Source organism: Oryctolagus cuniculus, chromosome 8, assembly GCF_051225735.1.
Source record: "Oryctolagus cuniculus isolate XC-2025 breed Fujian yellow rabbit chromosome 8, ASM5122573v1, whole genome shotgun sequence".
In the NCBI taxonomy this organism is placed as follows: domain Eukaryota; kingdom Metazoa; phylum Chordata; class Mammalia; order Lagomorpha; family Leporidae; genus Oryctolagus; species Oryctolagus cuniculus.
The window spans coordinates 39,787,745-39,800,169 of NC_142874.1; the positions used below are offsets into that span (position 1 = coordinate 39,787,745).

At 46.3% G+C, this 12,425-nt stretch overlaps 1 protein-coding gene across 5 annotated transcripts in view; it reads left to right on the top strand.

Annotated features, from left to right (window-relative positions):
* Window positions 1–12,425, top strand: part of LOC127483248 (uncharacterized) — a 99,074-nt gene that overhangs the window by 68,039 nt on the left and 18,610 nt on the right. For 2 of the 5 annotated variants that reach the window (XR_016211850.1, XM_089302309.1), the window contains one exon: window positions 8,371–8,500. The exons of 2 other annotated variants lie outside the window; for them this stretch is intronic. Coding sequence is in view for 1 of the 3 variants with exons in the window: in XM_089302309.1 (XP_089158435.1) it covers window positions 8,371–8,407 (37 nt within the window). In the remaining 2 variants the exon portion in view is untranslated. Of the gene's footprint in view, window positions 1–1,523; window positions 1,614–8,370; window positions 8,501–12,425 lie in introns of those variants that run through there. One more of the 5 variants, XR_016211846.1, reaches the window with a different exon arrangement.

A 12,425-nucleotide genomic window follows, 5' to 3' on the forward strand; every position in this document is an offset into this window, starting at 1 on the left:
GGGGTGTGTGCAGAGGTGGAAATTGTGGGGAGTAATTGAAAATGAAGTTGTTTGAGAGAGAGAACATGGAGCCTTGACCCCACATTATGCTCTTGTTTTCTTTTTGGTGCTTTCTGTGCAATGCTGTAGTCTTTGGAGAGTAAGTGTTCTGTACTGAAATTCATATTGTTAGTATGGTGTTTTGCTCTTAATTAATGTTGTGTCTAGTAAATATGAGGGTGCAAATGTCTCATCAGAAACAGAGTTTCCGAGGGCTCCCAAGGGACTATGCTGTGTGGTTCATGGGCAGAGGTGGGAGAACTGCAGCAGACTGACTAGTACCTGAGGAAAAGGTGCAGCCTGAAATTAACACGGCTCCTGCACCTGCAAGGCAATCTGGGGTCATTAGAGCCTGCTTAGCATATATTTAGGAATCTAATTCTTTGAAATTGCCTGGTTGATATTCAGATTAATTGAGGTAAAAGAAAAGTGTAATGTTTGACTTATTCACTGTGAAAACTGGAGAGTTTGTACATCCTGCGTCTCCTATGCCACGACATTTGTTAGTCGTCCTTTATAAAGGTGACCTACCCAACACATGCTATCAAAGTTCTGATCTTTCAATTATTGAATTGTGCTACAGAGGAAGTCCAAGTCTTTATTGACTATTTTAATTCTGTACATACATTTGTATATAAGGCAGTGCCAACAAGTTCATAATGGAATTAAAAGATAAATTTAAAGATACATTTCAAAAAATTTTGAAATTCATGCATAGGTTTTTCCTGATACATATTTTTCTTGAACTTTTTGAAGGTCCCTCAGATGCATGAATTTCAAAGTCTTCTTTGACCCCAAATAAAGAGCTTTTCACTCAATTTTCCACAAATGTTTTGAAGAACCCTCAATATACTTGTGTATGTATACCCATATATGTGCACATACTGGCACACACACACATGCAGAGGAACCACACATCAGAGTGAACAGCTTGCTGAATTTCCCCCAGCTGAACTCATGCATGTGATTAGAGCATGGGTAGAGACACAGGACATCACCAGCAGCCCTGGGCCTTGCCTCCTTCAAGTCCTGCCTGCCCCCAAGGTAACCGCTGTCCATTTCTAACTGTACACATTAGTCTTGCTTGTTTTTGTGTTTTATGTCAATGGGCTTAGCTGGCATGCACTATTGTGCCTGCATTTTACTTACTTGCTTTGGTTGGATGTACATATTGACTCCTGTCAGTTGCCATTTGCATAAAATTGCAGGAAGCCCTTGCTTGAATGTTGAAAGCATGTTTTCTGAGAAGCGTTTAGTGAACACACTCCCATCCCTGCTTATCAAAAGCTCCCATTTTTTTTTTTTGGTGCTTTTCTCCAAACTCTAGAGGCCACAGCCAAGACAAGCCGTTATGAAGAAAATAGAATATCAAGTATCCATCAAATTTTTTTTTTTGTGGTTGACATGTTGAGATGCTAATATTTTGGATATATTGGGTTTAATAAAATATGTGATCCATATTTATTTCATCTGTTTCTTTTTAGATTGTAACCCACAACAGCTAGGAAATTGGAAGTTTTCTTTGGGACTTGAGGTGTCCATCTGTTGGAAGGACTGAGTTATAGCATCAGCAGGTGCGTGGTGAGTTGAATGGTAGAGATGCCGGGTAGCGTCCTCCTTGTGAGACCGCCAGACTTCATGGCTTATCCATCAGAAAGTGTGCTGCCCTAGGCTCTGAGCGAAGGGCCCACGTGTCTGTTGTCCCTAGGTTTGGAAGAAGGGAAGTCTTGCTCACTCACTGCACTTTTTGCCACATCTTTATAAGTAACTTCATAAATGCACCCCTTTTACCCATACTCCCAAGTTTTACCATGTTCCCGTCGACTCCAGTCTCGGTACCTGTGGTTCCTCCAATTGGGAAGGGCCTGAGCCATCAGATTGTGTGTGGCCTCACCTCTTCTCTGTGCTCCCTTTTTTGCCTAGAACAGACATTGGTTTCCAAAAGATTCAATTTGCAAAAGTTTCTTGCAGGTCAGTACGGTTCGCCCTCCACATTACTGAGTTCCATGTCTGCAGATTTAACCAAATACACATCAAAAATATTTGGGGGAAAAATTGTGTCTGTGCTGAACACATACAGGCTCTCTTTCCCTTGTCCTCCTTCCCTAAACAACAGAGTCTAACAACTGCTTTCATAGAATTAGCAATTATCAGCCACCTCGAGATGAGTTACGGTTTGTGGGGGGATGGGCATAGGTTATGTGTAAGTCCTATGGTGGTTTACGTGAAGGGCTTGAGCATCTTTGTGGATTTTTATATCCATGGGGTCCTGGACGCAGTCTTCCAGAGATCCTGGGGGCTGCCTGTGTTTAGTTCCGACTGTCCATTTTTGCACGTAAGTACCACGGCACGTGTTGGCGGCAGCCCTAGGCCAGTGGATGAGTGTAATGGTATTCACGTCTGAAGCAAGCAGCATCCACCCTTTGATTTCCCACTTGCTAAGTATAGATGGCATGGAATGTGCTGGCATCCAGAGGATGCTGGATTGGAAGTGGAGTAGCTGATATGGGATATCGCTGTGTAACTTGACCTGCTGCACCACGACAGGGCTCCGGGTCACATCCTTTGTATTAGTCAGCTTTTTTTTTTTTTTTAATTACTATAACAAAATTCCTGAGACATGCTAACTTTGTAAAGACGTTTGTTTGGCTTGCAGTCCTGGAGGCTGAAAGTCTGAACAGCATTGCGCAGGTTCTTACGGGGTCCCCCTTGGTGGTGTCACTTCATGGTGATGGCCTTCTTCCTGGCAGAGTCCGGAGGCAGTGAGAGACAAGGAGAGCACTTGTGCACATGTGCACCTCTTCTACCCTCCCCCACTTGTAGAGCCGCCTGGCTCCACCCTACTGAATACACCTAACCCTGACCCCTTTCCAGAGGCCTCGCTGCTAGGCACCATATGTGGATGAAGTTTCTATTTTTAATATCTCACTATGGGGCTCCAGTGTCAACACGTGAAGCCATCACACTGAAATCATCACACCTTTCAGGCACTGATTTTTGCCCTTGGCTGCTTTCTCTCTCTCCCCCACCTCCCTTTCCCACTCTCCTTCCCTCCCCCTTTTTAAATTGAATGGTCTTGTGGGCTCTTAGGCTTGCCTTTGCTCTGTGTCTCTGAGCCTCCTACACTCAAAAGCCTTCTTTATTTCTTTTAAAAATATATATTTTTTAATTTTTAAAAGTCAGAGAGAAAAGGTTAAAGAGAGAGAGGGAGAGATCTTCCATCTGCTGGTTTAATCTCCAGATGGCCACCACAGCCAGCACTGGGCAGGCTGAAGCCAAGAGCTTCATCCGGGTCTCCCACATGAATGTTAGGGGCCTAAATACTTGGATCATTTTCTGCTGCTTTTCCAGGCCATTAGCAGAGAGGGAGCTGGATAGGAAATGGAGCAGCTGGGACATGAGTTGGTGCCCATATGGGATGCCAGCACTGCAGGCAGCAGCTTTACCCACTATGTCGCAATGCTAGCCCCAGCCTTCTTCATTTCTAGAAAGAAAATCTGAGATTAAGAAAATTAGGCGTTGCTACTTTCATAGCTAGAATATCTATTTTCAAAGCTGGCAGTTCTTCTCCGTGTTCACTTATTTCTTGCCAAACACGATCAATAACAATCAACCCGCATTGCTAAGTTTCTTATTTCCTGCCCCTTCCCTTAGGGTGCAAGTTCATTCAGTCTGTGGTCTAGTAGGCAGGCATGAGTGCCTCTCCTATCCGTGTTTCAGCCTCTCCTCTCCGTTTTCTCACTGCCTGCTGCCTCACTGTCACTGTCACTTTGTTTTGAAATGTCAGCATCCCACGTTGCTTATCAATATCCATGTTCAGTCCCGATAGACAAAGCTAGAATGTATTTACTAACCTCTGTGGCTTAACACGCAAACACTCGTTTCTTCTCCTTTTTAAAAATATTTATTTATTTATGCATTTGAAAGAGTTACACAGAGATGGAGAGGCAGAGAGAGAGAGAGAGAGAGAGAGATTGGTCTTCCATATACTGGTTCACTCCCTAGTTGGCCCCAAAGGCCGGCGTTGCACCGATCCGAAGCCAGGAGCTGGGAGCTTTTTCTGGGTTTCACATGCAGATGCAGGGGCCCAAGCATTTGGGCCATCTTCCACTGCTTTCCCAGGCCACAGCAGAGAGCTGGATCAGAAGTGAAGCAGTCAGGACTTGAACTGGCGCCCACATAGGATGCTGGCACTGAAGGCTGCAGCTTTACCTGCTACGCCACAGCACAGGCCCCAAACACTTGTTTCTTGATCACATAAAGTTCCGCGGTAGGGCAACTTCCCAGGAAAGCCTTCTCCATGCAGTGCTCCAGGAGCTCAGTTGCTTCTCTCTTAGGCTCTGCACCCAACTCTGCCCTTGCTGCACATCTATGGGGGCTGAGATGGCAGGAGGGTCAAGGAAGTGCCTAAGTCAAGGAGCGTCTTATGTTCTCTGAGAAAAGTGCCTACTACAGTGTTTCTCTCCGCTCCGAACTTCCTTCCTTCCTTTTTTTTTTTTTAACTTTTATTTAATGAATATAAATTTCCAAAGTACAGCTTATGGATTACAATGACTTTCCCCCCACATAACTTCCCTCCCAACCGCAACCCTCCCCTTTCCCGCTCCCTCTCCCCTTCCATTCACATCAAGATTCATTTTCATTTCTCTTTATATACAGAAGATCAGTTTAGTATATATTAAGTAAAGATTTCACCAGTTTGCACCCACATAGAAACACAAAGTGAAAAATACTGTTTGAGTACTAGTTATAGCATTAAATCACAATGTACAGCACATTAAGGACAGAGATCCTACATGAGGAGTAAGTGCACAGTGACTCCTGTTGTTGACTTAACAATTTGACACTCTTGTTTATGGCATCAGTAATCTCCCTAGGCTCCAGTCATGAGTTGCCAAGGCTATGGAAGCCTTTTGAGTTCACCGACTCTGATCATATTTAGACAAGGTCATAGTCAAAGTGGAAGTTCTCTCCTCCCTTCAGAGAAAGGTACCTCCTTCTTTGATGACCTGTTCTTTCCACTGGGATCTCACTCACGGAGATCTTTCATTTAGGTCATTTTTTTTTTTTTTGACAGAGTGTCTTGGCTTTCTATGCCTGAAATACTCTCATGGGCTTTTCAGCCGGATCCAAATGCCTTAAGGGCTGATTCTGAGGCCAGAGTGCTGTTTAGACATCCGTCATTCTATGAGTCTGCTGTGTATCCCGCTTCCCATGTTGGATCGTTCTCTCTCTTTTTTGTTCTATCAGTTAGTATTTTCAGACACTAGTCTTGTTTATGTGACCCCTTTGATTCTTTGATTCTTTGATTCTTAGTCCTATCATTGAACTTCTTTTCTTTCAAGACCCCTTTGATTCTTAGTCCTATCATTGAACTTCTTTTCTTTCAAACAAATTAAAAAAAAATTGCTCCAGAGGCAGAGATGTACATACATAGAGCTCCCATCTCCTGGTTCACCTCCCAAATGTCTGCCACAGCTGAGCCTGGGCCAGGCCAACCAGGAGCCTAGAACTCCATCTGGGTCTGCCATCTGGGTGGGAGGAACCCAGGTACTTGTGCCATTACTTTTGCCTCCCAGGAAGTTGAATCAGCAGCTGAGCCTGGCGTTGAACCCAGAGACACCAATGTGGAACATAGACATTTCACCTGCAAGGCTAAACACCAGCACTCCTCTTCTGACATCACATGTGCAGTTTCCCCCCAAACCAACCAATTCTTTGACATCAACTGTGTATAATTCAATTCAATTCAGTTCAATTTAATTCGGTATTCAGACTTTACCTGCCTGGAGTTAGCACAGAACCTACAGTTGAAAGGCTCAGTCCCACAAGGCTTCTTGCACTTCAGATGTCAATGGCAAGTGCATGCCTACCTGCATGACTGCTTATACATTGGGGTTCCCATGACCTCTCTCTTGGGCTTGATAATTTGCTGGAATAGCCCATAGAGTTCAAGGCAACAGTTGACTTACACTAACTGGTTTATTATGAAGTGTCTCCCAAGGGCTACAGATGGACAGTTTGATGGAAGTAATGGCACAGGGCAAGGTAGAGGCAAAGAAGGTTCGAATTTCCTTGCCCTATCTGAGACGCACCACCCTTGCACCCCTCCACGGGTTTAGCAGCCCAGAAGCTCATCAAATCTTCTGTCCAAGTGTGTTTATAGGACTTTACCTCCAACTGTCCATGCCCCTCCTGTCTTCCTGAAGGTTGGAGGTTGGGGCTGAAATTTCCAGTCTTCTCCTCACTTGGTCTTTCTGGTGAGCTGACTCATTTTTTTTTTTTTTTTTTTTGACAGGCAGAGTTAGACAGAGAGAGATAGAGAGAAAGGTCTTCCTTCGTTGGTTCACCCCCCAAATGGCTGCTATGGCTGACACGCTGCACTGATCCGAAGCCAGGAGTCAGGTGTTTCTCCTGGTCTCCCATGTGGGTGCAGGGCCCAAGGACTTGGGCCATCCTCCACTGCCTTCCTGGGCCACAGCAGAGAGCTGGCCTGGAAGAGGAGCAACCAGGACAGAATCCGGTGCCCCAACCAGGACTAGAACCTGGGGTGCCAGTGCCACAGGCGGAGGATTAGCCTAGTGAGCCGCGGCGCCGGCCAATGAGCTGACTCATTCTGATGCTATGTGTAGGGACCTCACCCCAAGTCACTCAGTAGCATAAATTCAGGTATAATAAAAAGGGGCTCGTTGTGAGCACACAGAAGACACTCCTGCCACTCTGGAAAGTGTAAAGGTTTAGGAACTCTGTGCTGGGGGCTGGGGCCAAAGAGCCAATGTGTTTCTTATTGTACCTTGCATCCTTTCTACTCACAAGAGGCCTTCCCCAACCCCATCCTGTGGCCATGACTACAAGGAATGCTGGGGAAGTGGCCTCTTCCTGTGCTGCTGGGGGTGAAGTTGAGATGGGCTCCCACGCTTGTCTCTGCCACGATCCTCTTCTGTGTGCCCCCACCTCCTGGAGCCAGATGACAGTGTCTTGGTGGTGTTCATCTAGGAGTGAAATGACTGGTCCTAGGGTGTGTGTGTGCTTTGTGTGAGTGCTGCCAGTTTGCTCTCCACAAGGTTTCTTCCATTCTAGTCTACACTTGCACTGGGAGTTCACTCGAGGTTCCTCTTTCTGTCCCCATGTTCTCTCCAACGTCCTACATCGTCCAGCTTTCTCTCTTGCCAGTCAATGGGTGTGAAGGGATTTCTCATTGTTGCTTTGATTTGTGTTTCTGTAATGACTAATGAGCGTGCACATCTCTTCAAAAGCTTGTGGTCTTTTTGGTTTTGCTTCTTTGTGAGTTCGTTCGTATCCTTTGTCTGTATTTTTTCCTACTGGTGTTCTCCCTTTGTGTTACAGTCAATTTGCAGGGATTTCTAAGACAGCCGTCCCTCCGGATCTGCAATTTCCATGTCTGAGGACTAAACCTATAGTGTGTTGAAATGTTCAGAAAAATAATTGTGTCTGTAGTGACCGTGAACAAAATTTGCTTCTTTTCTTCCCTCGTTAAACAATTTTGTGTAACAACTACATACATGGCATTTCCATTGGGTTGGGTATGATACATAGTCTAGAGATGATTTAAGTTACAGAGGAGAAAGTGTAGGAGTGGCCTGCAAGTACTACATTATTTTATATAAGGGACTTGGACATCCCTGGGGTTATGGTGTCCTGGCAGGTGGTGGGGGTATCCAGGAACCAATACCTTGTGGCTGCTGAGGGAAGACTACATGTTCTATCAGCCTCTGATTGGTTTTGATTGATTTTTTTTTTAATTTTGAGAAGCAGCAAGATGCGTACGCATACACACACACACACACACACACACCCCTACCTCCCATTTGCTTGTCCACTCTCCGAATGCCTGCATTGGCCAGGGCTTTGCCAGAGGTGGAGATCTCCATCTAGGTCTCCCATGTGGTGGCAGGGACCCAACAACCAGCCTCACCACAGCCTCACAGGGCACTGCCTTGCAGGGTCTGTGTTAGGAGTTGGAACCAGGAATTGAACCCAGGTATTCTGATGCAGGGTGCAGGGTCTTACCCAGTGACTTAACTGCTAGTAAGATTCCTGCCCCTAAAATTTGTTGTGGTGCACACATTTTCCCTCCAATTTCCCATCTGTTAATTTTGTCAGAGGCATACTTTTTGTGTTTTGATACAAGCAAATTGTGAATTTATTAGTTTATGCTTTGAGTGTTTTTCTAATATTCTGTCTTACTTTTAGGTTGCAAAGATATCCTATACTTTCTTCTAAAATTTCCAGGTCTCTCCATTAAGTTTTCAATCCACCTTGAGTCTATCTTGGTATGTGTTAAGTGTTCAATTTTCCTTTGCCCCACAGAGTGAGCCAGCTTTCTCCAAAGCGGATGCTGTCTTAGACCTGGTCGCCTCCTTTCTATAGCTGAGAACAGTACACACCCAAGAAATACAAGGGCATTTCAGATGTTTGTGAAGAAATGGAATTAAAAGGCAAGTTTATTTTGGTGCAAAAATTTTGAAATCTGTGCATAATTTATCACAATGTACATTCTCTGCCTTCACATATGTTTAGTCACTGAATTTAAAAAAAAAAAGAGCTTTTCAAATTCCTGTCTCTATTAAGCCTTGTGGGAATTACGTATCTTCCATTCTCTCGCTCTAAGTGTGTTTGTCCCCAAGATACTCTGTTGGCTTCACAGCACCGACAAAGCCCTTGACTTACTGACTCAAGTTGAGCGGTCAGAGCGTTAGAACTCGGATGGGAATTTCTTGTTTCCTGTTCAAATGCACTTACACTGGGAGAACATTGAAGACGGATCACTAGATGTGGAGGTCGCCCAGCAAGAGTCCCCTTTGTTTCACTTCTGCATTTCTGTGCCTCTTTCTTTATTATTTTAGAGCACAAATTCCTCTCCTCTACCTATGTGCTGAAGGTTTTCTTTCCTTTTTATGATTTTGCTCTGTCAATTCTCTCTCTGGCTCAAGAGTGTGTCAAATGTGCATCCTCCCTTACCTATATCCACGTTCATGTTGCTCCTTTTTTTTTTTTTTTTTTTGACAGGCAGAGTGGACAGTGAGAGAGACAGAGAGACAGAGAGAAAGGTCTTCCTTTTGCCATTGGTTCACCCTCCAATGGCTGCCGCGCTGCGGCTGGCGCACTGCGCTGATCCAAAGCCAGGAGCCAAGTGCTTCTCCTGGTCTCCCATGGGGTGCAGGGCCCAAGCACTTGGGCTATCCTCCAGGCCACAGTAGAGAGCTGGATTGGAAGAGGGGCAACCGGGAAAGAATCCAGTGCCCCAACGGGGACTAGAACCCAGTGTGCCGGTGCCACAGGCGGAGGATTAGCCTAGTGAGCCGCGGCACCAGCCCACGTTGCTCCTCACGTGAGAAAACCGCACTTTCACTGCCTCCCTTGTACAATAAAGAACATGCACTGGCTTGCTTAAAATCGATTCCCCACTTTCTTCTTGGATCTCTTCCTGCTCTACAGAGTTTGGGAGACCAGAAACTACATTTCCCAGAGTACCTTGCAGCGAGGTCCCTGGATGTGATTTGGGTTCCATCAGTCAGGGATACCTGGATGAGATTTGGAAAATGAAATTAAGATGAAACGTGGTGACACCATCTCACATTTCTATTTCTTTTGTGGCAAGCAACAATCGTGGAAGCATCGCATCTTCTGTAAGCAGCTGTATCAGAGGCCTCCATGTCTTGTGCCTGGTTATTCAGGGGCTGGAGTGGACAGGCTTCTGCATCCAACCCCCCGAGTGATGGCTTCTAACAGTCTGGAGGCTTCCTGATTTGATAGCATCTTGGTCATGGCAGGAGCAGCGTCTCCCTTGGTGGCCTGGTTCTGTGTCATGACTTTGGGAACGATTCCTGGAAGCTTTGCCTTGAGTCTGTCTTTTCAAACTTCCCGTTTATTTGGCAAATTATTTTTATAACTTGTCATAAAAAATCCCCTTTCTACTTAAACTGTCGAGAAAATTTGGGCCTAGTTTTGAGAGGACTCTGCACAATATCCTGGCATTACTGGGATATGGTTGGTGACAATACTGTCGCCCCACTTTTAGATGGCCTTGAAAGCCACTGGCCTTGACGCTGACCTCTGCACATGCTGGCTCATTTGGCCTGGTGGAACAGATGTCTTGACTCCTTGGCAAGGGCTAATGATTTGGCTAGATCCTTAAGGGGTGGGGAGGAACACAACTGATGACATGGTGATAAGGAAATCTGGGGAGGACCCATGGAGAGACCTCCAAGTGGGCAGAGAATGCGTGTGACTGTTAGTGGGCAGCCCAGTAGGGTGACCTAAATACTCAGGTAGGCAAGGTGTTGGTTCCGTGGGATTCTGACTCTTTCCCTAACTACGTCTATTCTTGCTCAATGAGCTCACGCATCAAGTGGCCATAGCAGCTGGACTAGAGACCATGGTGGCCTCAGCTCATAGACTTTGTTGCACCAAAGGCAGTGGCACTATAGCATTGCTGATTCATCAGCCTGTAACAGTGGAGACTGGCACCCAGCCTTCAAAGTGGCAGCGTTCCCCCCGGGGATCAGCCAGCCACTGTTGGCAGATAGATCCTCTCGGGCCACTTCTGCTGTGTGAGTGACAGCACTCCTTCTTATTGGAATCTACATTTACTCTGGATACTGATTTGCCTTTCCTGCTTCTGCCAAAACCACCATTTCAAGATGCCTTATTCCTTCATCATGGTAGTCCATGTGCTGTTACTTCTGACCAGCAGACTCACTTTGTAGCCAATGAAGTGAGTGCATAGGTTCCTGCTGATGCAATGCACTGGTCTCCTTGAGTTTGCCAACACCCTGTAGCAGCCAGTAAGACAGCAGGGAGGAGTGAACTTTCAGAGAGTCACTGATGGCACCAGCTGGATGTGAACACCTTGCAGAGCTGAGAGGAGGGTGCATGCTCTCAATCAGTCCCTAACACACATGGGGTTTTCCAAAGCTCCCGTAGCCAGGATTCATGTGTTTGGGAAATCAAGGAGTACAAATGAGAGAGGCAGCATTTATTATTTATTTCTTTATTTTTTATTTTTAAAGATTTATTTATTTATTCAAAAGGTAGAGTTACAGAGAGAGTGAAGGACAGGGGAGATCAATCAACTGATCTTCCATCTGCTGGTTCACTTCCCAAGTAGCCACAATGGCCAGAGCTGGGCCAGGCCGAAGCCAGGAGCCAGGAGCCAGGAGTTTCTTCCAGGTCTCTCGTTGGTGGCAGGGACACAAGCACCTGGGCCATCTTCCACTGCTTTCCCAGGCCATTAGCAGGGAGCTGGATTGGAAATGGAGCAGCTAGGACTCGACCCAGCACCCATATAGGATGCTGGTATCGCAGGTGGCAGCTTTACCCACTACGCCACAGTGCCTGCCCTGGCTCCATTTATTAACCCTAGCATTTCACTAGTGGAATTTTTGTGCCACATTTTGTGACTTTGTGTTCTTGTAGTGTAGAAGATTTAGTTCCTAAAGGAGGATCCTTTCCAGCAAAGGACACAGCCATGCTCCATGAAACTGCAAGTTGAAGTTGTCTTCTGGCCATCTGGTCTCTTCCCACCAGTGCCCGAATAAGCAAGGAGGGGAGGGTGTGGAGAGGATTTGCTGTACTGAGTGGGGTGACAGAGTCTGACTTATTAAAGGTTGCTGCAAGGAGGAATGTGTGTGACCTGAGGGGCCTGCTGAGGGCCCAGGGAGAGTGGAGTGGGTAAGGGAAGAAGGAAGTCATGGCCATCAACTAAGACCGCATGGCGAGCTGCAGTGAGAAGGGCTGTAGTGTGAGTATTGCTTCCTTATTTTGAAATGAAAACACACACACGCCGCTGTTTCCATCCTTTCCTTCGTGTCCTTACCTTGTAATAGGAGGCGAAGTAGGACAGGAAATCCAAAGTGTATGTGCCAGTGAGAATGAGTGCTGCCAGTCCCACAGTGGCAGTGGTGCAATGTCTCAGTGGGTAGCTTATGGGGCATCAAAGGGAGAGGGTGGCTCAGCTAGAGCAACAGTGAACATCACCAAGAGATGGATACAAGGACTCTATCTTCCCCAGGTGACCGGTTAGTATTGGACAGGGGTTGCATAGTGTCAGGCATAGGTGCGACTTCGTTAGCATTTTCATTGGAAGCTGAGTTTAGCTAGAAGAGGTACAGCTGACAGACAAGGGGAGGACTCTGGTGGCCTCATCATGTGTCAGCTAAGCTGGAATGAAGTTTCCCAGAGTTTATTTCCTAAATGGTTTGGGGTCGGTTTGAAGTGAGGGCTGGTAGCGAAAACAATTTGCTTGAGATTTGGAAGGTGGGTGTGAAGCAATGGGCCTCACGTTTAGAAGGCTGGTGCAGGGCAGATGAGGGCACAGGGAAAAGCAGCGGAGGATGGCCCAGGCGCTTGGGCCCCTGCACCCA